Source organism: Lemur catta, chromosome 9 (genome assembly GCF_020740605.2).
Source record: "Lemur catta isolate mLemCat1 chromosome 9, mLemCat1.pri, whole genome shotgun sequence".
NCBI lineage: Eukaryota > Metazoa > Chordata > Mammalia > Primates > Lemuridae > Lemur > Lemur catta.
The window spans coordinates 22239117-22265974 of record NC_059136.1 but is presented as its reverse complement, the minus strand read 5'-3'; the positions used below and the strand labels follow the sequence as shown (position 1 = coordinate 22265974).

At 42.9% G+C, this 26858-nt stretch overlaps 1 protein-coding gene across 1 annotated transcript; it reads right to left on the bottom strand.

Annotated features, from left to right (window-relative positions):
• Positions 1 to 1887: 1887 nt before the first annotated feature.
• On the bottom strand, positions 1888 to 26600 carry NIPA1 (NIPA magnesium transporter 1). Its single transcript, XM_045561085.1, has 5 exons — positions 26413 to 26600; positions 13269 to 13316; positions 12119 to 12209; positions 6549 to 6709; positions 1888 to 2705 (listed from the first exon to the last, which is right to left on the bottom strand). Exons 1-5 carry the CDS (start codon positions 26579 to 26581, stop codon positions 2194 to 2196), a joined length of 981 nt encoding a protein of 326 aa, XP_045417041.1. The 5' UTR covers positions 26582 to 26600; the 3' UTR covers positions 1888 to 2193.
• Between the last annotated feature and the right edge of the window lie 258 nt (positions 26601 to 26858).

Sequence of the window (26858 nt, the reverse complement as noted above, 5' to 3'; positions counted from 1 at the left end):
CTAGGAAACTATATTTATGCTTAAAAGTATTTGATACTGCTACATTATATTTTCAGGAAGTTCAGTTCAATAAATTAAGGCCTGTATTCCTAAAAATACTGATGATAAAAAACAAACCTTCAAGAACTGATAAAAGAGTAACGGGCTTTTGGAGCATTAACTATCAGGTAATATAAGATCTTTTAAATGTTTGAATAATCCTGTTGCTGCTTCTAGTTTACAAATCGCTGACAACCCATGATCATCACATGTACTTTTAATTTATAAAGGCATTTTTCATTCTATGTTAAACTAGTCTCATTTTATTTAGCCTCTTTGTTCAATACTTTAGGGAATTATTCTTTGAGACTTTACCTTAGAAATGTTCTTTTTTGCCTGGAAAAACAGTTTTTTTCTTAGTGAGTAAGGTTAATTGGATATTATTAAATTTCATGTTCTACTTCACCTAACCTACTTTACCCTATCCCATCTTTCACCCTGGTGTTGTTCCCTATTTAGATAAAACATTGCACATGAAGTACATGATACCATGATGAAATATTTGCATCACTTCATGCTTTGCCACAATTTAATACACACAGAAGGTGACTATGGACAGAATAATAATCTTTTTGAGCCAAATACTGGCATAATTAATGGGTATTTTGCATTTAGGACATACAATAAGAGGTTGGGTAAGAAACTCTAGGACACTCGGCCATTTCAAAAAACAAGGATATCGCTAAATTAACTGTTTTGAGAATTAAGTATTCCAGTTTGTAGAAACTAGCCTAAACTTCAGTGTGTCCTTATAGGGCATTCAATATATGTGCTATGAAACAGTCTCATCTAACAGTCTTATTATCAAGTTAAATAATTTATTTCTTCTGAATGGCAACAAATACTTGCTGAAAGAGAAATGTGGACATATTTGATACTGGATCCCAGTTACATAGATTGAACACAAATAAAATATCTCATGCTACTTAAATCAATTATCTTTAAATGGATAAAAACTACATGCTAAACGGGACAGTTTGCTTTAATGTGTCTTTAGTCTTCACTATTTTCCAATGAATATACAGTCATGCGCCACATAACAACATTGGGTCAAGGACAAACCACATATATGAGGTGGTCCCATAAAACTATAATAGCATATTTTTAGTGTACTTTTTCTATGTTTAGATATGCTAAGATACACAAATGCTTACTGATGTGTTGTAATTGCCTACAGTATTCAGTACAGTAACATGCTGTACAGGTGTGTAGCCTAGGAACAATAGGCTATAGCATATACCCTAGATGTACATACAGTAGGCTACAAAATCCAGGTTTGTGTTAAGTACACTCTGATGTTCGTACAATGACAAAATCACCTAATGACACATATTTCTCAGAATGTACCCCTGTTGTTAAGTGACGCATAACTGTACTATTACTTCTAACTGCTTTATGCATTTATAATCTGAATATTGAAATATTAAAATATAATCAAGGAAGTTACATTATTCTAATCTAAGAGAACATACACATAGTAATAGTCAAATTAAGTGAACAATTTAAGTGATAAAGGCACTGAAATTGATTTGAGCTATTGAAAAGTCATCCTGCCAATGGTATACTGCATCAACTCTTCTCTCTCTATTTGCTATTAAAATGTCTTGGAGTGGGAGGGTGGGAGATTCAACTTGTTAGAGGATTAAAAACAATTCAATGTATATACTTCTTATTTAGACAACTTACTTGAATGTTATACATGCTTAATGCAAACTAACACAACTACAGACACATTCACTGTTGTGCAGAGCCAGATTTCAAGACAATTTCTTCATTTCCAAAGTAATCTTCTAAGTAAGAATGTCTGCTTTCCTGCAAAGACTAACCAGAAAGAGCCCATCTTTTTCTGTTTAAATAATGTGAAAATGTTTTAAAAGAATAGTCACGAAAGCTTCCAGATTAATGGAAATGAAAATGAGATTCGTCTCATCAGAGAGAGATGGTGCCCAGGCAACATTGGGGGACTTCGGGCTGCAGAGGGCTAGGCCCCTGCTCTGGTGCCAAGCCACGCTCCCCCTTGTCCACTGGCCCACTTGTTAGTATACAGGCAACTCTAATATTAGTGATCGAGGGTCTCTTCTACTTCACTTCCAGGCAGGATCAGAAACCACCTCCAATGTCCATTCCTCGAGCCACCCAACCTCCTGTTGCATCCTAGTCTGTTTTCATGTTAGATTTGTTCATCTCCCCAAGGTTGAAATTGAACTCTTTGAACACCTGTATGAGGACAATCCCCACGGAGACAGTTGTGAATCCACAGGCCATCCCCAAGAAGTCCACCAGGCCCACATTGCTCCACTCCCGGAAGAGGATGGCTGAGGCCAGCAGGACCAGTGTGGTGAACACGACATAGTAGATGGCCCCAAATACTGAGGAGTCGAAGCACTCCAGCGCCTTGTTGATGTACCTGAACTGGACGATGATGCTGCAGCCAAGCACAGCCAGGAGCACCAGGCACAGGCACAGGGCTCTCTGACTGGATGGGTTGTTGTGCAAGATGTCTTGGGCCGCCAGCCCGATGCCCTTGGTGGAAGGCACGGTGAAGCTGCCCAGCAAGGAGCAGATGCTGATGTAGACCATGATGTTGGTGGGCCCATGGGCCGGCGCAATCCAGAAGATGAGCAGCAGCAGCATGAGCAGGACAATGCACAGGTAGCCCACGAACACTGGAAAACAGATGGCACACGCTGACCTGCAGTCGCCTGCTGGCCTGCAACCCTGGGGGCACAGCCAAGGGTGGGGCAGGTGGGCACCCTAGGGCTCTGGTTTGAGTTTACCAGATCTACTTTCATCACAAAAATAATTCCCACCACTGTTTTCACCACCACAACACTCACAGCTCCTAAGTGTTTGCACGGCCCTCTCTCTACTAGTACCATTTTTATAACAAGTCAACTGTAGATACTCTGAGGTTAAGGGAAAAAAGCCATTTATAAAATGGGTTTTCTTACTTTAGAATCAAATCAACAAACCTTCACTGAACACCCATCACAGGGCACAGCGCTGGGAACCCAGGGACAGGGGTTGCAGTGGGGGAATCTTAAGCTGTTGGGGTATTTGTGGCTCTGGCAGTGACTGGGGGCTACCGACCACAGGCAGAGTATGTGCAGATGGCCCACGCCATCACAAATTACCCAACTCTCCTCCTCACAGCTTCTTAATGTCTCCTTGGACTTGTAAGCGAAAAATATGTTTATAATAATCAGAGCCTAAAACCCATTTTTTGTATAAAACAAAGTAATTTTTGCATGGATTCAACATTCACTATATTTTTCAGAAATGCAACTTTTATGTCAATATAGGGAGGACTGTTCTTTCTTTGATCAGGAACTTCACTAAGAGTTATTCTCCATCTCAGAGGATCATATTGTTGATGGCAAGACCCCCTGGGTGTCTCAGTTAGTAGTAATATAACACCCCCACGTCAGTCTACATGCAGCTGCCAGATTCTCAGCAGCTCCACGCAGGGTGTGGGATCTGCCGGCTTCAGTATGTCTTCTCCTGTAGTTGTACCTGAGCATTTACATATTGAAATCCGTGTTTTATTATGAAGTACCATCCTACTTCTCCTTTATATAATAGCGCATTATATTGATTGCTTTTAAGTTATGTGTACATGGAGGTTGTATTCTCCATGAATTCCATTCCTAGATCAAAAATGGACCTGAGGGCACTGCTGGGAACTTGCCTGGCCATGCACACCAGCAAAAGCAAGAATGAACACACAAACCATTAAGTGTAGATATGTAAATCAGCAGGTGTGGACACATAAACCAGCAGGTGTGGACACACAAAACCATTAAGTGTGGACACATAAATCAGTAAGTGTAGACACACAAACGATTAAGTGTGGACGTGCAAATGAGCAAGCAGACGGGGGGACCCCACCCTTCAAAAGTAAGAAGCAGCAACTATGGAGCCCTGCTCTTGGGGAGGTTCTGGAAGAAGGGCAGGTAAAAGCTGCCTGGGAGCCTGACCTACAAACTGGGGAAAGGCACTGAGGGCAGAGAGGTCCACATGGGTGAGCACAAAATACTGCCATACAGGTATGTTTGGGGCTTCGGCAGAGAAACAGAAGCAGCCTGCATGCAACTGCAGGCTTAGTACAGGAAGAGCAGCAGAGCCTGAATGTGGGGCGGTTTGAGCCCTCTCTCATGGGCTCCCTCCCTTTGAAACCAGGAAGGGACATATCTGACTACATTTCAGAAGGGTCCCGGTGTCAAGATGGCGAGGGTAGGGGTGGGAGGGAGCAGGTAGGCAATAAGAGGTCTCACCCCAAAGTGGCAGTGCCAAGGGGCAGGAAGAAAAGGTGGGCCGTGGCCTTGTGGGCAGACAGGAGACAGGAGTGGGCACAGCAGCCAGAGGAGAGCTCTGACATGCCTCAGCACCTGTGTGTGAGAACTGGGCAGCTTGGAGAGACTAACCCACATCCAAGAAAACCTCTCTATTTTCACATGATCAACCTTAAATACTTATTTATCTTTAGAGCAGGCAGCCAGATGCCCCTGTGTTTTGTGGTTCTTACATCAGTGTCTTTCAACCCTTTTTTCATTATCACTCCCTTAAGGAACTATTTTACACCTTTCCCTCTACTCATCCCCATGACTTTTTTTTTTTTTTTTTTGAGACAGGGTCTCGCTCTTGTCGCCCAGGCTAAAGTGCAGTGGTGGTGTCATCATAGTTCACTGCAGCCTCAAACCCCTGGGCTCAACCGATCCTCCTGTCTCAGCCTCCTGAGTAGCTGGGACTACAGGCATGCATCACCACACCCAGCTAATTTTTCTATTTTTTGTAGAGATGAGGTCACACTATGTTGCTCAGGCTCGTCTTGAACTCCTGGCCTCAAGCGATTCTCTCACCTCAGCCTCCCAGAGTACTAGGATTACAGGTGTGAGCCACCATGCCTGGTACCCCATGAATTTTAATATCACTGATATATGGATATCTGTTTATATACTGTATTTATATCTATGCTTTATACATTAAAAGAGTATGAGGGGTTGGGCACAGTGGCTCATTCTTGTAATCCCAGCACTCTGGGAAGCCAGGACAGGAAGATCACTTGAGGCCAGGAGTCCAAGACCAGGCTGGGCAACATAGTGAGACCCCGTCTCTACAATAAAAATAAGAAAAATTAGCTAAGTATGGTAGTGTGCACCTGTAGTCCCAGCTGCTCAGGAAGCTGCAGTGAGCTATGACCACACCACTGCACTCCAGCCTGGGCAACAGAATGAGACCCTGTGTCTTAAAAAAAAAAAAGAAAAAGAAAAAGAGTATGAGATTTTTTCACCCTCAAGGACTAATTTTTGCTCTCCGGGGGTGATATCTAAAGAACATATGTCTTTAGAGAACTTTTCCACAACGTTCCCTTTCCTTCCCCCCTTTAAATATCAGAGATCATGTATCAGGCATTTCAGAAATATAAACAAGTACTGATTTTAAATTTCTTCTGAGGTAGTTGACAAAAATTCATTCTGGTGTTTTTACCTATAGAAAAAAATAAGAAAAACATCTAATAAATTAAGTGGCCAGAATAATACCATTTTATATGCCAGGTTAAAAAAAACAGTTTTTGATGTTAAAAAGAAAAATCTTTTTGCCATCGTTATGTGTTCATAGCATACCTAATTTGTACGGTAATATTCAAATTGGCAACTTTTTTTGGCACAAGTTAGGACCTGAATATGTTGGTATCATACATATTTATCAAAAAGTAAGTAGCACTTGGATATGTCCTTCTGGAAATTACATCAAGTAAATCCTTCAGGACACTCATATCTTCTTCTCTGATCCTTTTTCCCCATGACTTTGTACTTTCATTTCTCACAGTATTGGAAATACTTTGGCTTTTATGGGAGAAAATGAGTATCACAGTGCTAAGTGTTTAGGGATAAAACACTACAAGGAGATACAGTCTTGGCTAATTTCACTATGAATCCCTTTTTCAAGTTTTACAGATGTTTCTATTGCTGTGTCCATCACTGCAAAGGAAGCCACCTTTTGTGGCTGTACAGATATTGTTGTGCCAGCACCTGCCTAGAATTGTTGGTGAGCAACACAGGGTGGTCTACTGGAAGTGAAATCTATACTTTAAGTGTGATGTAATTAAGTAATATTTTTTATTGCATTTGTAAAAAAAAGAAAAAGAAATTATGTCAAAAAAATATACATACAGGGGTCTGTGGGGAATCTAAGGATAAGAGACACCGGGGCTCTGCTCTCAGCTTCACATAGGAAGGAGGGAAGTGCCCAGTGGCACTGGGCAGAGGGGCAGAGCTCAGCAAGGGCAGCAGGAAGGAATTCGTGGGGAAGGAGGCAGGGACGAGGCAGGGTGTGAGGGTTAGCAGGGCTGGGAGGAAAGGCCAAGCAGAGCAGAATGCAGACCTGCAGTACCAGATTGGGGTGCACATGGCTTCACTGCGCTGCCAACAAGTGTCAGACTCAAGACCTGGATGCAAAGGTCAGGACTCCAAGCAAGCTCTCTCCTGGCCCTGCTAGAAAGCACTTGCCTGGATTGGTCAGTTTCTCCTCCAGCTCTGCCTGTGTCGTCACGCTCTCAGACTTCGGGGAGTGGATAATCAGCACAACAGAACCTGCGCAGCTTAGCAGACACCCCAGCTTGCCCAAGATATTGAGCTTTTCCTTCAGAAGGTAAGAAGCTAAAATGGACCTTCAATTAAAAACAAGCACTATCATTAGAGTTTAAATCTAAATGAGCTGACCTCTTTCTACTCACTGCAAATATTTTATCTAGAAAAATCACATTTTCTTAACAGCCGTTATTTTAAATTTAGTTTTTAAGAACAGAAAAGATTAGGAATTTATTGAACTTGTTATTTCAACGCAAATAGGATTTTCATACCAATTCCATGCATGATCACTACGTAGTTAATGACACTCTTAACTCATACCACTAAATTATTATTATTATTTCAGTAGATAGAAAATACACCAGAGTAGAAAAAGTTTTATGATTGACCAAAAATAAAAATACTGCTTCTTTATTTATAAAACCAAACGATCAAAAAAACTATGCTAAATGGGAAAGTAGAGCACAACAATTGTCAAAAATAATTGTAAGTAATGCATGATAAAAACACTTAAATTAAGTGAAAAAATGTACAAACGGAAGAAAAAATAGAAATGCTAATAGTAATTGCAGTATGGTAGGAAAAATCTGGATGATTATTTTTCTCTAATCTTAAAAATTTTTAAAGCGAGGTCACAATACTCTTTCAATGCAAAAAAAATGTATTCTTCATAAAACATCGACCATCTTCAGGCTTATAATAGGCTTCTCTTACTCCCTGTATAATATCAGCACACAATCTGAATTGGGAAACTGAAGCCCAATTTGGTGAGTCATGGGACTGGTCGTTCTCACTTTGCTGGTGTCTATACTGGAGACACGCAGGGACCATGAACACCAGGAGGAGGGCACACCAGGCCCAGGTATATACTGGATAATTTCCTTCAGTCCTCATCTTACAGATAAGGAAACTGAGCCTCAGAAAGGATCCACACTGAGCCTAAGACCACAAAGCTAACCAGAGAGAAAACCATGGTCATGACACACCCATAAAGCCAAACTCGCATCTCTTCCCTTCTGCCGCTTTGTATCCCTGTGCCTAGATAGCCTTGTCCTCAAGGAACCCCCAGCAGTGTAGCTGGGGAAATAAGCAAGATCACTGAAAGTACCAATAAAAGATCTAGAATACATGGCTGGACGTTAAATTGAGGGACTCCACTGCGTATTTGTCCAGAAAAGCGGACACCAGAGAGATGGGAGGCTCCCAGAGCAAGAGGTGGGCCTGGGATTGTTGGACTATGACAAGGTGGGGAGGGGTCACCATGCATGAAAGCAGAGAGCCTGGACTAGAGGCCAGATCATCTCTTATGCCATGGTAAAATACCAGAGTATAGTGCCTGCCTTTTAATTGCGTTGTTTGTCTTTTTATTGATGAGTTGTGAGAGTTTTTATATATTCTAAATCCAAATCCCACAACAGGTGTAAACTTTGAAAATTTTCTTTCATTCTGTGAGTTTTCTTTTCAGTTTCTTGGTGGTATCTTTGAAGCACAGAGGTTTTTGATTTTGATGATATCCAACTTATCTACTTTTCTTTTGTTACTATGCTTTTGTGCTTTAGGTATCATAACTAAGAAACTATTGCCTAATCCAAGGTCATAAAGATTTTATACCTATGTTTTCTTCTAAGATTTTTATAGTTTTAGCTCTTACATTTAAGTCTTTGATTCATTTTGAGTTGCTTTTTGTACACAGCATGAGGCAGGAGTACAATTCCCATTTGCATGTGAACATCTAGTTGGCTCAGCATCATTTGTTAAAAAGACTATTCTTTCCCTGCTGAATTGTCTTGGCACCCCTGACAAAAATCAATTGACTGTAAATGTAAGGGTTTATTTCTGGAATCTCTAGTCTATTGATTTGCATGTCTATCCTTATCCCAGTACCACACCATTTTGATTACTGTAGTTTTGTAGTAAGTTTTGAAATAGGGAATTGTGTTTGTTACAACTTTGTTCTTCTTCTTCTTTTTTTTTTTTTTTGGAGACAGAGTCTTGCTCTTTTACCTTGGCTAGAGTCCCGTGGCGTCAGCCTAGCTCATGGCAACCTCAAACTCCTGGGATTAAGCAATCCTTCTGCCTCAGCCTCCCGAGTAGCTGGGACTACAGGCATGCGCTACCATGCCGGGCTAATTTTTTTCTATATATTTTTAGTTGTCCAGATAATTTCTTTCTATTTTTTAGTAGAGACGGGGTCTTGCTCTTGCTCAGGCTGGTCTCGAACTCCTGAACTCAAACAATCCACCCACCTCATCCTCCCAAAGTGCTGGGATTACAGGTATGAGCCACTACACCTGGCCCCCAACACTATTTATTAAAGAAGGAAAGACCCTTTCTTTTAGATTAGAGATATGACCACTAAATGCAGCTCTGAATCCTAGACTAGATCTTGTACTAGAAAGAAAAAATAATGGCATAAAATGATAGTATAATGGGTCAATTGACAAAATTGGAATATGGAAGCAGATTAGATACACGTATCATAACAAGGTTAAATTTATCAAAATTGATAATTATATTGCAGTTAAGAGAATATCTCTAGTCTTAGGAAATATAAATTGATGTGTTTAGGGGTAAAGGATAATGGTATATATAACCTACTTTCAAATGGATAAAATAAACCTAAAAACAAATATAATAAAAACCCATCATATTCATATAGAACAGTGGTTCTCAACTGGGGATGATTTGCCCCGCAGGGGACATTTGCTGATGTCTGGATACATTTTTGGGGAGGTTGGGTGCTACTGGCATCTGGTGGGTGGAAGCTAGGGATGCTATACTGCTTACAAAGCACAGGACAGCCCCCCACAACAAAGAATTATGTGGCCTCAAATGTCAACAGAGCTGGGGCTGAGAAACCCTGATATGGAGAAAGCAAATGACAGAGCAAGTGGAGTAAATGTCAATAAGAGGGGTGTTGCAGTAAGGGGTAGATGGGTGCTTTCATTATTCTTTTTTTTTTTTGAGACAGAGTCTCGCTCTGTTGCCCGGGCTAGAGTGAGTGCCGTGGCGTCAGCCTAGCTCACAGCAACCTCAAACTCCTGGGCTTAAGCTATCCTACTGCCTCAGCCTCCCTAGTAGCTGGGACTACAGGCATGTGCCACCATGCCCGGCTAATTTTTTCTATATATATATTTTAGTTGGCCAGATAATTTCTATTTTTTTTTTAGTAGAGACAGGGTCTTGCTCTTGCTGAGGCTGGTCTCGAACTCCTGACCTCGAGCAATCCACCTGCCTCAGCCTCCCAGAGTGCTAGGATTACAGGTGTAAGCCACTGCGCCTGGCCTTCATTATTCTTAAGCTTGTAACTTTTCTGTAATTTGGAAATTTTTCTCAAATAAAACAGGTTTTTAAACTTTTTTTCATTTTTTATTTTTAATTATTATGGGTATATAATAGTTGTATATTTAAACCTCATTTTCAAAATAGTGTTTGGCTGATTACTTTATCATACATAAAACCATTGCAGAGAAAAGTGGACCTATTCTAGGGCTCTCTATTCTATTCAAGGCTATACAGACTTATTTTTTTCTAGTACCACATGTTTGGTTCTATTTAATTCTAGCAACTTCATTCCATTATCAAGAATAGAATTTCTTCTAAATATATATACACATATACATGCATATATATGCACACTTTGATATCTTTTGATTGCTTTTTCCAAATTAATTTTAGTTTTTTTTCTTTTTAAAAAAAATGGGCTGGGCATGGTGGCTCATGCCTGTAATCCCAGCACTCTGGGAGGCCGAGGCAGGTGGATTGTCTGAGCTCAGGAGTTCAAGATCAGCCTGAGCAAGAGCGAGACCCCATCTCTACTAAAACAATAGAAACAATTAGCTGGACAACTAAAAATATATAGAAAAAAAATTAGCCAGGCATGGTGGCGCATGCCTATAGTCCCAGCTACTTGGGAGGCTGAGGCAATAAGATTGCCTGAGCCCGGGAGTTTGAGGTTGCTGTGAGCTAGGCTGACGCCACGGCACTCTAGCCCAGGCAATAGACACTCTGTATCAAAAAAAAAAAAAAAAAAAAATTTTTTTTTTTCATTGGAATCCTGACTTGAACACAAGCTTTTTATCCCAAATACCATTTCACATGGTTTCTTGGGTGATTAATACCTCCTGAAGATGGAGCATCGAACATTTCTGATGAGGTGACAATTATCAAAGTGCACGAGAACAGTTCTTAGGAAATTAACTAGGCAAGGCATTTTAGTAAGCGTACATTAAATGTGCCCCATGCAAAGATCACAGTGTTGGGTTGTTTATCTGCCTGATTGTCTCTCCAGGAATAGGTCGGGGAAGCTGGAGGATTGATTGCCCACTGTCCCAGCTCTTTGGGGCCATCCAAAACGCAAAGGGACACCAAGCCACACTTGATAGCAGGCATATGTCTGTGTAAGAACAATGTGCTACAAACACATTTTCAAAGCTTTGCGTATAAAACAACATGGTTTTTAGGCCACAGAACCTTAAAGCCTAAGTGACTCTAAGGTGCAGACTTGAATATACCCATCACAGGCACACTCTTCTGCAATGATTTGGGAGTCTGCCTGGAATACAGCAAAAAACCAATGTATCCATGAGTTAGAAACTGGCATTTCATTTCTCTTCTATCCTATCTCTGTGTATTAATGATTTCTTCAAAGATAAAACAATATAAATAGGTTGATGAGAAGATAGATGTTGAACTATTTAATAAATGTCTCATAAAATCATTTTTGTAGTAAGCCACATTAAGAAAGAGAGACTCTGTTTGTGATGTTTGACAGCTGACAGCCTTCACTCCCCACTCCTCCATATCTGGGTAAGCAGACCAGAAAGTCTTGGCCCCTGGAGTCCTTGGTCCCTTGGTGCAGGCAGAAATTTCAAACCACACAAACCCCAGTGTAACCATGTGAACCTCCACTGTTCACCTCGTAAGTACAATAAAAACCTAATGCTCCCCTCACTCTATCTCACTCAGGACCCCCTTAGGGAACCCATGTGCTATTGATTGTGTGAGTCATAAACCTATTTCACAACCACTGGTGCCCATGTGTCATTCATTCCATCCCCCATCATTTCCTGGGGAGAGGTAGGAGACCACCTAGCATCCAGCAACAGACAGACACTGAGCACCAAATAAAACACCAACTGACTCCTTTCATTTAATGATTCCTCAGAGTAACTTGCCAAGGTGTTGGGAAAGACTCTAGTCTCTAAGAAGTTTTCCAGGGCAAAGACCAGGAGAATGAGAGCATCAGATTCATTGATATGCATGAATGAGTTAGAATCTGAAATACACTAAAGCAAATTTCTAAAAGAATGGTTAATAACACAGAGAACTATATTTGAAGGGATAAAACTAAGTGATACAGAGTGGAATACTACTGATCTTCAGTTACAATTTTACTTTTACTGTTTTAACAGAAACATTTAAAATGAAAATTTTTGTTATATCTAAACTACACATTAAATACCAAAACACGGAATCTTAGCTCTCACCCGAATGGCACTCCAAGGGCACCCAGGGGAGTCACCAGGACCGTGGGGACTGCCGTGTAAGCCAGGAAGTTTCCAATCTGGCCAACAGCCACTGTCAAGAGAATCACAGGGATACATACCACTTGCAGTCACAGAGCTCTCTTTTAGCACTGATCACATAGTGGAATTCTGCAAGGTTGTGCTCTAAACAGGCTGCTTCTTTCCTGTTACTTGTGAGGAATCAATCTGGGATGTCATTTGCATGTTTAAGGGTCATGTTGGCAGGAAGCAGGCCCCATAGCCTCACTGGTCCAGTTAGTTGGGTGAGTAGTTTCAGCCCTCCATGGAAGTGCCCTAACCAGCAGTGCCTGACGGTACACACAGCACTGAGTGTGTGCCCACTGTCTTAACACATCCTTGTTTTAAGTCGGGCAGAGCTTCCTATGCACCTTCAGGTGGCCTGGGATCTACTCCGGTGTAGGCAGCTGATTACAGTGACACGATGCTGACACACCGAGTGAAAACACTGCTGCCTGCACAGGACTGCTCCAGGGGCTACGCCCAGATGGAGCTTGAAGAGGAGCTCTTCCAATGAATGGAATCAGTGTTGGCTAGGTAATGTCTTGCCTAAAAGATGATATATGACAAATAAACCACATAATATTTCTGAAATTTCTACTACAATTTCCCTTTACATATTTAGAGCTCTGAACTTTAATTTTATCATTTGCTTTTACGTTATAGCACACAACCTTTGATCTGGTCTTTAAATTGAGTCAAGAAACTTTCCTTTATTAAACCAACTGAGTTGAGCAAAACGAGGCAGAATTTCACCAAATGCCAAGAGCCCAACTACACAAGAGTAAGAAGGGGCTGTTATAAATTCTTTAGGCCCAGGACGGGAATAAATTCAGGGCTACCTGTGGGCAGCAGGAGCCTCCACCATCTGTGTCCCTGATCTTGTTCTGCGCTTGCCCATCCTCTCTTTCCCAATATGCGAAGGAAAAGCAGAGGAGGGAAAGCAAGGAAAGTGGGTCTGGGAGGCGTTAGAGCTGGGGAAGACGTGAAGTGGAGCCCAGCTCATCCCAGCCCCTGCAGCGCTGCCCAGATGAATGGCTCATCTTAAGAAAGAAAGAAAAAGACCAGACTCTTCACCACACAGGCTACTTACTTGCAATGGTGCCGGCCCACCACACAATGTCTGTTAGATAGGAGGTACCTATGGAAGAATGAAATTAAAAAAAAGTCAGGAAAGAAGGTTTACAAGGTACAGATGTCAGGAAGGAAGAGGTTTACAAGCGACATACCTAAAAGAGAAATTTTTATGTAAAAACTAAAATTGAAAAGAGTGAGTGCCATACTGTTTATTCACCCGATAAAGAACCTTTAGTCTATAAATAGCAGCATAAGAAGCCACTAAAAGTGCAAAGTCAAGATATTTTTTGCCACCAACACAGGCTGACCTAAATAAGCAAATGAGATCTTTATAAATTGGGTTTTTTGCCTCAATAAGCCACTACAGAGACACAGATATACTCTGGAATGGAGTTTTACGTGGATCTCAAATGAGATTGAGTCTTTAAAGTCCAACTCTCTCATGCATTTACTATAACCCATTTATATGATAATTTTATTATCATAGAGTTCCGATGACTTCCTGCTTAAAAGAGTTACTCAATTTTCATAATTTATTAATATATGCCTTCTGATACGGCTCTGCTTTCAACCATTTGCGCACCAGATCCTCACACTCACTCAATGTTTTGATATTTCACATGAGGCTTCCCTTGCATTCTCTCAGGTTATCCCCACCAGCCCAGTGCAGGACAGGTGGAACTTTAGGCGCTGCCCAGGCCTCCCCGTCCCATCTGTCCCTCTTCCTGCCCTCTGGGACAGGTGCTTACAGAGGGGAGGTCTCCAAACCTTTAAGACACACATCTATCATTCAGATATGTCAAAATGCTCCTAATCTGAGAGGGATTTTTTTTTTACTGCAGATTAAAGTACCTAATTCTAATTTGATGTTTTAATTCTCAGTAATAAAACCATAATAATTTGGTATAAGGAACATAGGAAGCCAGCCTGCTTACTGGAGGATCAGAGCTACAGGTATTACAATAAGTACTTAAAAAAATGAAATGGGTCAATAAGTAATAAGTAATAATGGAGTAGGAATGGTAGAGTTAGAATATCACCATTTGACAATACCACCATAAAACTGATTTAGGCAAGAATCATCAATGGATACTAAAACAAATGGATGACAGTTTATCGAGGAACAAGATTGTTGCACAGTCTCAATGAATCCCCTCCAAAGGTTTTTTTTTTATTAATTACAAAGAGGAAAAGTTATCTGTGCAGAGAAGCCTGGAAGACATCAGCAACAGGACGGATGGCATCACGTGCCTCCTGCAGGGATGCACTGAGGAAGATACTAAAAAACATCTGTAACATTCCTGCCAAATGCAAAGCCTGAAATGAATCATGAGGAAACATGAGACAAACCCAAATTGTGGGACAGCCTAGGAATTAGCTGGCCTGCACTCGTTAAAAACAGCAAGGTCATGGAAGACGAAGGAAAGCTGAAGATCTGTTGTAGATTAAAGAAAACCAAAGAGACATGATAACTAAACACAACACATGATGCTAGATTGGAAACAAACGAACAAAAAAGGTTGCTATAAAGGACAGGTCACCCTCACCTTTTAAGCTAATATTAGGCAAAATTTTTCTGCAACCAAGGATACTAGACAAGTCAGATTTTTCTCTGTGTAGGTACCTACCCCACAACCCTAGCTGCAGATCAAAGTGAAGCCCATGCACATGGTCCCTGAGGGTTTCAGCCCACATGGGGTGCTCCGCCCTAAAGGACATGCACAGCTCTGTGTGCCCATGCACCTGTGCCCAGCGTCCTCACTGAGCGGGCTGCCCCAGATTCCTTCCTCCTCCTTCAGCCAGGAGCTCCTGGGACCCCATATTCCTCATTAGTCCTCACACCCTGTCATAAATATTTTTCTGTTATGTCCTAAAACAATTGGGCTTCTTCACAGTTTTACCCACAAGCATGACCATCCCTAAAGTCACTCAGCAGCACCTTCAGGAGGTGCCTGTGCCCAAGCTCCTCCTCTTCTTAGCCGGTGCCTTCCTCTATTGCTCTTCATAGCAGCCGTGCCCAGAACCTGCCTCACCACCTGAGCTCCACCCCCACACCATCGGTGAAAAAGTTGTCTTCCATGAAACCTGGTGCCAAAAAGGTCGGGGTCTGCTGGCTCTGCAGGTCTTCTGGCCTCAGCACGAACAGGGAGCGCCGCAGAACACTGAGAAGTTTCTGTTTGTTTTACCACACTCATGCCTCCTCTGCCCCACTCCTGCATGTGGGCTACAGAGGTAATGGTAACTAAGTTCCAGGGTCTTCCCCTCACATTGAAAACTTTGGGTGCTAATTGAGAGCTGCATGGTTTTTTGTAACAGCTAAACCATAAGACAAAGATGTGTTAGTGCAAATACAAGAGAGATTCATTCGTGAAGATAATATCAATTGGCAGTGATACTGTTCAACCATGGATGTATAGCTTTTAAGACCTTACACTTAGTTACAAATGTGTATCAGAAATGTCCTTAAAATACAGCTTTCCAGGATAAAAATACAGACAATCATCTACTTTATTTACCTTCTGATTATTCCACGGAAAAATTACTTCCACTCATGTGTCCTCCTAAGAGCAACAGTAGAAGTTGCTGCTAAAAGCAAAGTGAGAATGGATCACTAGTTATTTGTAAATTCATGACTTGACTCTAAGAATGTACAAAAAGATGCTACATAGTTTTTACAGAGTTCTTTCAAAAAGACTAAAAATCAAGAAATATGCTTTCCTGACACAAGCACAGCTAGATGAAGGCATTAACTACAATGAGTCTGAGCACTGGTATTCACCAACTTCCTAATGGATTTAATACTTGAAACTCTTTTGCATGCAGAATTTATTTTCCTAAAGAAATAGTCTGGTAATTGTAAAAAAAAATAGTTATAGCACTTACACTATCTGATTTTAAGATTTATTATAAAACTATATAATCAAGATAGTGTGGTACGGGCTTAAGGACAGACACATACAATGAAACAGAAGAGAATCAGAAACAGATATACAGATGTTCAGTCAGAGCACAGACTGAAGCCTCAGTACAATTCCATGGGGAAAGTCTCTTCAACAAATGGTGCTAGAACAACTGGATGTTGGTGGGGAAAATACTGAGCCTTGGATTCATGCCTCAGACCACACCTAAAAATTAACTCAAGATGGCTCAGAGACCTAAAGATAAACACTAAAGCTATGAAGCTCTGATAAGAAAACACAAGAGGATGCCCTAGTGATCTGAGGAGAGACAAAGATTTCTTAGGCAGAAATCAAAAGCACCAACAACATAGGAAAAAAAAAAGATAAATTAGACTTCTTTTTTTTTTTTTTTTTTTGAGACAGAGTGTCACTTTGTTGCCCGGGGCTAGAGTGAGTGCCGTGGCGTCAGCCTAGCTCACAGCAACCTCAAACTCCTGGGCTTAAGCAATCCTACTGCCTCAGCCTCCCGAGTAGCTGGGACTACAGGCATGTGCCACCATGCCCGGCTAATTTTTTCTATATATATTTTAGTTGGCCAGATAATTTATTTCTATTTTTAGTAGAGACGGGGTCTCGTTCTTGCTCAGGCTGGTCTCGAACTCCTGACCTCGAGCGATCCACCCGCCTCGGCCTCCCAGAGTGCTAGGATTACAGGCATGAGCCACCGTGCCCGGCAAATTAGACTTCATTGAAACTAAACATTTCTGCTCTTCAAAAGGCACGATTAAGAAAATGAAAAAGTAAGCCACAGAAAAAATACTTGTAATCTCTATGTTTGATAAACTAGTTGTTCTTAGATTATATATACATAATATAGATTATAGATATCTCCTACCAGACAATAAGAAAAAGGTAGAACCCAATATAATACAGGCAAGAGTCTTGAAAAGATATCTCACAAAAGAGCATATACAAATAAACAATAAACTCTTTAAAAGATGCTCAATATCAGTAGGTATCAGGGAAATACAAATTAAAATAACAATGAGATACCACTATAGATGCACAAGAATAGCTAAAATTAAACAGATGATGACACCAAATGTTAGAATGTGCAACAACTGGAACTGTCATACATTGCTGATGGGAGTGTAAAATGTACGCTAAAGTGGGGAAATGCTTTGCAGTTTCCTGAAATTTAGTTATACATCTATCCCATGATCCAGCATTGCTACGCCAGGTATTCACCCAGGAGAAATTTAAAAATTAAGTTCAAAACTATACGTGCAACAATGTTCACTGCAGCTTTATTCAAATAGCAAATACTGGGAAACAACCAAAATGTTCGTCAGCAGGAGACATGCAAACTGTGGTATATTCAAACGATGCAACACTACCCAGCAATAATAAGGATGTACTACTGATACACACATCACGATCAATCTTCAAACCACGCTCAGCAAAAAAGACATAAGAAAATACATACTGTGTGATTTCATTTATATGACGTTCAAGAAGAGGCAAAATCAATTCAATGTATGCAGATGGCTATCAGAAGAGTGAGTGCCTTGGTGGGGAGAGAACAGGATGGAAAAGGACTTGAGGAGACTTTCCAGTGCGACGGCAATGACCAATTTCTTCACTAGGGTGTTGGTCACACAGGCACATTTGTTTGTTAAAATTCATCAAACTGTACTTTTAAAATCCATGCAGCTTGCTCTATGTAATTATATCCCAATATTAAAAAAATAAGAAATAATTGATAAATAATAAATTTCTTGATGGTGGTGATGGTTTCATACGTATACACTTATCCCCACACTCATGGAGATGTACCTTAAATATGTACAGCTTTTTTATGTCAAAAGTACCTCAATAAAATGGTAATTTAAAAACAACTTTAATAAAAAAGTTACATTTCAGGGTTAGCCCACACAATGCTGACCATAATAGAACTAAGCACTGTAATAAAGTTACCCACAGTTTGTATGAGAAATGTCATTTGCGTTTCAAATGGAAAATAAGAGTCCAGTATATACAAACATTCTCCTTCCTATTCCCTCTAGGGAAGCTTACTGCAATAACTATATTGTTTCTTTACTCTATCACCTACCAAATATTTACTGAGAACCATCAGCATACACAGTTCTTAGTGGATATGAAGACTTAAAAATACAAGACATACTATCTGCCCTCACAGAGTCCTCTTCCTCTTTGCCTTAACCACAGGGAAGCTTTTTTTTTTTTTCTTTTTATTGCTATGTTGCCCAGGCTGGGCTCAAATGACCCTAACACCTCAGCCTCCCAAGTAACTGGGACTATAGGCATGAACCAGGCATGCTTTTTGTTTTTTCCTATTTTCTTTTCTTTTTTTTTTTTTTCCACAAAGGAGCTTTCTCTTCCCCTTTCCCTGTCACAGAGATGAGGCTGCCCCCACTCACCCTAAGGGCAGAGAAGCCAAGGTGGCAGATTCCTGCTTCCATGACAGGCAGATGTCAGGTGTTATACCTGTACTATTATGCTCCATTGATGTGAACAGAGAAATCTAAGTTAGTGAGCTCTCAGATGTCTACTAGAAAAAACTGTAGTAGAGAAACCCCAAAATGATGGAAAAAATATTTTGAATACATGTTTATATTTCCACTACACTTAAATGTGAGCATGTGTCTCTCAAGCACTTCTAGTGGGAATGAAAATAAATATAATATTCCTGGAAATCAACATGGCAATATATATCTATATTTTATAAAAACATCATCACTTTTAAAATTCTATTTCCAGGGAGCTATCCAAAAGAAATAATCAACATTTAAACATTTATACACATGGATATTCATTATTTATAATAGCAAAGAAATTGGACATATCCATGCCCCAAAAAAGTAGAATGATAATATTCATGCAGCTCTGAATGTTTTCAAAGAACATTGAACAGGGGGATAAGCTCATGACAGACTGAACACACCTGCAGGACATACACCAGCACACACGGGATGGGTTCCATGTGTCCTGCCTCATTTGTTAGAGTACATGATTAGGAGGTGTACCACCTAATTACAATGTATGGGTCTCAAGTGGATCTTGATTCTAAAAGACAAACTGGGGAAAAACTTATGAAATAATCACATAAATTTAAACACTGACCAGACATGTGAGACTATTAAGGAATTACTGTTAATTTTTAGGTACAATAAAGGTATTATGGTTATTTTTAATAAAGAGATACTCACTGAAATATATAGATGAAATAGTAATCTGCCTGGGATTTATTTCAAAACAATTCTACAGCAGTGCAGGTGGGGCTGGCGCTGGGGAATAGATGAGGCAAAAGTGGCCAAGAACGATGATTGCTGAAGCAGGGTGACACCTTCATGGTGTTCATCACACTACTTCCTCTACTTTGTATGTGTTTGAAAATTTCCATAATAAAATTTTTTAAAAATATTTTGAGCATAGATATTTCTTACAATGTCTGATAGATAGTGTTTATTTCATTATTCTCTATATACTGCCTATTTGTTATACATACTTTGTGCATGGGATTTTTTCATTAAGATTCAGTTTTGAAATATAAGAATTAAATGTGGCTAGAAAGAAATGTACCCCAATTTATTTATTTATTTATTTTGAGACAGAGTCTCACTCTGTTGCCCAGGCTAGACTGTAGTGGCGTCAGCCTAGCTCACAGCAACCTCAAACTCCTGGGCTCAAGCCATCCTCCTGCCTCAGCCTCCCAAGTAGCTGGGACTACAGGCATGTGCCACCATGCCCAGCTAATTTTTTCTGTAGGTATTTTTAGCTGTCCATATAATTTCTTTCTATTTTTAGTAGAGATGGGGGGGGGTCTCTCGCTTTTGCTCAGGCTGGTCTCAAACTCCTGAGCTCAAACGATCCTCCCACCTCTGCCTCCCAGAGTGCCAGGATTACAGGCGTGAACCACTGCGCCCAGCCAGAAATGTACCCCAATTTAAACAGCAGCCACCTCAAGCAGGGAGATGAATAATTTTCATTTTCCTATTCACAGTTTTCTATACTTTCCAGATTTTAAATCATGACCACGTAGTCTATAATCAGGAAGAAATGCTTTTTACAAACAGGACTATGCTCAGGTTCTGAGAATTCGGGATATACTCTGCTGAATAATTCTATTACACCAAAGAGCTCTGACAGCATGAACAAGCCAGGCAAGCCCTGTTTCAGTGTGGGTCAAGGGCACTGCCTCCTCAGACTTGTCTTGGCAACATCTAAAAGAGGGCCCGTTTACATTCATGGGCTCCTGGCCTGGAAGTATGAGGCAGCATGGGTTTGAACATTTCCTTTGTGAAAAGTGATCTTTTCTAGTCCTTCATGGTTAAAACAAAACAAAAAAAAGAGCTGGTTACTCATTAAGGTCTTAATTAAAGGACTGAAAATATAAATTACATTATATTTATACTATGCCTATAAATCTTTTTTGAGGACAAAATATACTCTGTCCAATAGCAATTCACTAAGACCAAGGGGTATTGATTTCATGTAGAAATTTAATGACATTGGTGATCTCTTCCTGCTTCTACCATATGAAAATGGGAATAAATTCTTATTTGCCTTAATGTATATTTGGGTATCATCTATACTAGTAATGACCCAGTAACAGAGTACCAGCTTTTTCCAAATGAACTGTCAAGAAGCCCCTCCCCAGAAAAGCCTTCTCTGTGGGTGAATTTATCCATCATCCCCCCCACCATTCCAACAGGGGGGAGAGTGAGAGAGAACTACTTCAAAATCAGCCCTAGCTGGGTTCAAATCCTGCACCCCACCCCCACCCCAACCCCCAGTCCCGTGATCAGGCACATGTTATGATCTTTCCAAACCTTAATTTCCTCTTTTGCATCATGCCTCCTGGGTTTCATATCTGTTTACATCCCCTCCCACACTGAACCTGAGCTGGCCCCAAGCCAGCCAGCAGATGCGGCAGAAGAGGCATTCCTAGGATACACGCAGCTTCCATGGTGGTCCTCAGGAGGCTTGGTCCAGGGGAGGCTATCCACCATAGAAGGGGTCTGACTTCCCTGAGACCACCGTGCTGTAAGGAAGCCCAAGGCATCCAGGTATGACAAAGCTGCATGGACAGAGGGAGGGGCAGAGAGAGAGGGAGAGACGTGAGCAGAAAGCCCCCAGCCATTTCAGCTGTCCCAGACTTGAGAGTGAAGAAGCCATCTGCACAGCCAGTCCAGTCACGCACTGGAAGGACTCCAGCCCCAGCCCTCATCCGACTACAACTGCTCAAAAGAACAAGTGAGAGCCACGCAGGCTGAGCCCAGTCAACACACAGAACCATGACACAGACACACGAGTCTGGGACACCATGGGGCTTTCGTAAGTAGCAGCCTCCTCCATCTTCTTTTCTTAATGGAAATAGTATCAAGTAAGCCAAGCACAGGCTGCAGAGCCACTCGAACTCTTTAAACTTTCACCCTACTCTTCATCAGCAATCTCCCCTTGGGGCTAGATAAGGATCAGAGAGGGTTCAGATTTTCAGACCTGGCAGTAACTCTGGATTCTTTTATTTAGTAGAGGCTACAGGTGTAATAAATTGAGGTCAGCTCTGACGAACTTCTAGACAGCTCAGAAATCCTTTCATAAAATACAAGGGTCAGTTTCACCTTCCCCAATCCACAGTTACTCACGGCTACTTAGACACTGTTATGGAGTGTCCACTACATGCCTCCCAATGGACAGGACGTGTGCCCTGCCTTTGAAGGGCCGAGATCTGGGGGGAATGAAAACAGGTGAACAGACCATCACCCCACAGGTTTCAGGGGCCAGAGGGCTCACAGAAGTAGTGGACCACTGTCTCTGTCTCCATCTCGGGGTGGGATGGGGAGGGGGCCAAGTGTGCCCAGTGTGTGCTGGGATGTCAGGTGTATGGGAATGGCAGGAAGGGCATGAAAACACCTGTGTCCATCCCAGAGCCAGGGAGCTCACACCCTTCAGAAACCACAAGTGTGGAAGGCCTGGGGACTAGAAGGGAGGGGGTGCCTGGTCTCAGTTTCCACTCACAAGACAACCCCCTTACCTCCTGAGCATCTCAACAGTATGATGACACTGTAGGTGGTACTCTTCTCAGGGAGGACACTATGAACTCTGAAAAATTTTTTACAGTGTTTTTATTTTTAGTTTTTGAGACAGAGTCTCACTCTGTTGCCCTGAGAAGAGTACCATGGCATCAGCCTAGCTCACAGGAACCTCAAACTCCTGGGCTCAAGCGATCCTCCTACCTCAGCCTCCCGAGTAGCTGGGACTACAGGTACACACCACCATGCCCGGCTAATTTTTTCTATTTTTAGTAGAGACAGGGTCTCACTACTGCTCAGGCTGGTCTTGAACTCCTGAGCTCAAGTAATCCTCCTACCTCGGCCTCCCAGAGTGCTAGGATTATAGGCATGAGCTACCTCGCCCAGTCCTGAAAAGGACTTTTTTTTTATTTTGGAAAAATATACATAAAATTTACCATCTTAACCATTGTTTAGTGTACAGTTCAGTGGTATCAAGTACATTCACACTGTTTTATAACCATCACCACCATCCATCTCTAGGATGCTTTTCATCACCCCAAACTGAAACTCTGCACCCATAAAACAACTCCCCACCCCCACCCTAGCCCCCCTCCATTCCACTTTCTGTCTCTTTGAACTTGATTACTCTGGGTACCTCCTATAAGTGGAATCATACAGTATTTGTCCTTTTGTGACTGGCTTATTTCACTCAGCATAATGCCCTCAAGGTTCATTCCTATTGTAGCTTGTGTCAGCATTTCTCTCCCTTTTAAGGCTGAATAATATTCCATTTTATGTACAGACCACATTTTGCTTATCCATCCATCAGCTGACAACATTTGGGTTGTTTCCATCCCTTGGCTACTGTGAATAGTGCTGCCGTGAACATGGATACAAATATCTCTTCAAGTCCCTGCTTTCACTTCCTTTAGAAAAATCCCAGAAATGGGACTGCTGGATCAAATGGTAATTCTATATTTAATTTTTTTAGGAAAGGCCATTATAAAAGCAACTGTACCATTTTACATCCTCACCAGCAATGCACAAGGCTTCCAATTTCTCCACATCCCAGCCACTGCTTTTGTTTTATGTCTTTTTGACAATAGCCTTTCTAATGGGATGTGCGGTAGTATTTCATTGTGTTTCTGAGGAAAAGGACTTTTTAAAGATCAGCTGGTTGATCTTGGTCTAGGGCATCGTACATGGAGTTAATTAGCCATCGAACTCTTTTTTTTTTTTTTTAAGGCTAGTCAAGTGATGCAGTGAGAGTAGAGAAGGAACAAAGAAATCTGTAACTGGTTGTGATCAAATAGTTATAAACACCACTGCACTAGGACCAGCCTATCCATTTAGTTCTTCAAAGCCTCCAGCAAATTCCCGAGGACACATCTTTCCTGAGACTGCCTCCAAGAAGCTCTTCCCAGGGCAGCCACACCGCCCCCTCAATGACCAGCCCTGCTGTGCAGCCCGACTCCTGGCCCATCCTTTCCCATGAGCACCCAGCCTCCGCTGCACTGCCTGGGCCATGCATGGTACCATTATCCTAATGTCAGAACTGGCTTTCCACAAATGCCTTCACACCCTGTGATTGCTTCTCTTACATACACCCTGCTTCACTGGGGCTCTAACACTAGACATACTATGGATGACCTGGACCCATGTGTCCCCTTGTCAACTTCCCCTAGACTGTCATCCAAAGGTACGGTGGAAAAGCCAGGCAGTCCCACCCTGAGCCTATGCTGTGCAGCGCACTCCCTGGCCTACCAGGAGTTGTGCTGCATGTATTTGGCTGATTCACTGGGAAGGTCCTTTACAAATGAAAGAGGAAGCCATACCCCAAACCTCCCAATAGATGGACTGTGGCCAGAACTTGACTCCCCCAAAGATGAGACTCTCTGGAAATGCTGCCGCTTGGCAATTCATTTAAAGCATAAACTTTCAGTAAGACACAGTTTTTTACAGCATAACGAACCATCAGGTCAGGTTCTCCTTTAACACAGGAACTTGACTCTCTGGCTCTTGTCTACCTCCTCTTTCCACCTTCCTCCTCCGTTTTAGTCACTGCATAATGGTCAACTCTGCTGCTTGTTAGCAGATGTGGAAAAAAGATTTTATGGGGAATAGATTCTAAAGCTGCTATACCCTCAACACTTACAACAGTGCCTGGCACATAATAAGAGCTGCATAAATATCTGTTAAACAACTCAAAGCAGACTTATTGAAACAAGACTATGTATCTGTCTCCTACCACCATGAGTAACCCAGCTAGCTTGAATCAGTGGCAGTGGTGGTAACTGGGGAAGTATGAAACTAATAAATATCACTGTTTCACTTTTATTAATTTAAAGGCATAGTATGTAGGTATAAATAATAGCACCCATCATGTTTTCTTAAAAGGATGATCTGCTTTTCTTTTTTTTTTCCTTTTTTGAGACAGGGTCTCACTATGTTGCCCCAACTGGCCTCAAGCAATCCTCACACCTCAGCCTTCTGAGTAGCTGGGCCTACAGGCATGAGCCACTGCACGGAACTATTTATTTTCTTATTCACCAGTTCCTGTGCACACATAAGCTGGGATGAAATAACACACTTAGTTTTACTCAATTTTTAAAGAACTAAAGCCTATGTTCAGATTTCCTTAGTTTTTCCCTAATGTCTTACATTTGGTGGTCATGTGTCCAGGCTCTTCCTGGGTGTGACAGTCTCTCAGATTTCATGACCTTGATCAGAGGACTGGTCAGATATTTTGTAAGATGCTCCTCAATTCAGGTTTGTATTTTGTGTGATGTTTTTCTCATGGTCACACCTGGGTCTGGTATTTGGGAGGATGACCACAGAGGGGAAGTGCTTTCTCATGCCATCCTACCAAGAGCACATGTGTTGTCTATCTTTGAGTCACAGCAAACACCTCGGCAGCCCTGAGGCCTATCAAACTGACAGGCGCTCCCTGAAGACAGTGTAGCTGCCAGATGTGTGTTTGTACCTGAGAGACAGACACATCTGCACCCTTGAGAAATCATCCTTGGTTTTATTTAGATTTTGCGTGAAGACTGCAACGCTTTCACTTCTAAGCTGAATTCTTTAAACAAATACCCAAGATTTTATATTTTCACTCAAGATTGTTGGGCCCTTTAACTCTTTTCTGAAGGTAGTCCTGGCTCAGGGTCCAGGGCACACAGAGAAAGTTTCACCTGCATTCTGGAATCTTAGTTTTCTAAATGAGTTTACTTCCTCTCACAACCCATGACCTGGGCACATCATTCTCAGAAAGCACTTAATACTATTCTTATGAGAATATGGCTAAAGACTTTCTCCATCCCTCCAAACGCAATGTTTACTTTGCAAATCAAAGCTACATCCTGCCTTCAGTAAACTGTCCCAGGCCTCTCAACACAGAAGACACCGGCAAAGAACTCTGCTACCCTCTCGCTTCCCACATCGGTAAGGAGTGGTGTTTGGTGTTTTCCGCTGAAGATCACTTGAATTCCCGTGGTTCCAGTCTAAACCTGAGAAGGCTCCATCAAGGAGCCCAGGAACAGAAGCCACAGGGAGCACAGACCCCGCGGAGTGAGTGCCTTCCTGGCCCGGCACAATTCTCACTTCTGCACGGGCGCGGCCACTGCAGGGAGCTCGAAACCGGCAGGTCTCGCTCTCTCAAGCGCACCGCCGCCGCGGGCCACGGCGAAGGCAGGAGGCCTGTCGCCCTTTCTGGGCAGGCACTGGCCTCCAACCACTTCAAGAAAGAGGAAGGTCTCCTCGGCAGCGGGTGGGTGCGGGCCCCTGAGGAGCTTGGGCTCCAAGCAGGACACAGGTCAGTGGGCTGCGGGGATACAGACGGGGTGGGAGGTCTGGGAACGAGGAAAGAAGTCAGCTGAAGAAACCCTATAAAACAAGGCCTCTCCAGCCGCTGGGGAGAAATATTGTGGCTGCGACAAAGCGACCAAGGCTCAGGACGCACCTGCGATTCCCGGGCCACTTCTGGAGCTGCCGGAGGACCGCGACGCGCCGGCCGCGGAGAGCGCTCCCAGGTGCCGCCCGGCGAGCAGGGCCGAGTCGTACTCGTGCTCGGGCTGGGTGCGGGGTCTCCAGGGTTTGAGCCCCCAGGTGCCCGCTCTGAGCCACGACCCGAACGCCCCCACCTGCGGCCGCCTCCCCCAGCCCCCGCCCCGCCCCGGCGCTCCCCTCCTCCTCCTCCCCCGAGCGCGGCCGTGGCCCGCCCTACCTCGCCGCTTGGCGCGCACGATGCCCTTCTTCTGCAGCACGAACGTGGACCCATTCACCAGGCTCGAGACGACGGCCACGCCCAGGCCGAGCGACACGGCGGCGGGGCTCGGGCTGCGCGCCCCCTCCCCGGCCGCCGCCGTCGCCGCTGCCGCAGCTGCAGTCCCCATTCCGCCCGCGCCCGCCCTCCGCGCCTGCGCCTGCGCGCCACGCTCAACGGGGCGGGGGTGGGGGGGGGAACCCTGGATTCGCCGGGCAGGCGGGGGTGGGGACCCGGGATCCGCGGGGCGGGACAGCGGAGTTGCGGGGCGGGGGGTTGACCCGAGATCCGCGGGGCCCAGCGGGTGGGGGACCTGGGATCTGCCGGGACGGTAAGGGGGCCGGAGGGACGCGGGGCTCGGGGAGAGGGCGAGGGCACAGGGACTCGGGTAGAATGAGACCGGGTGG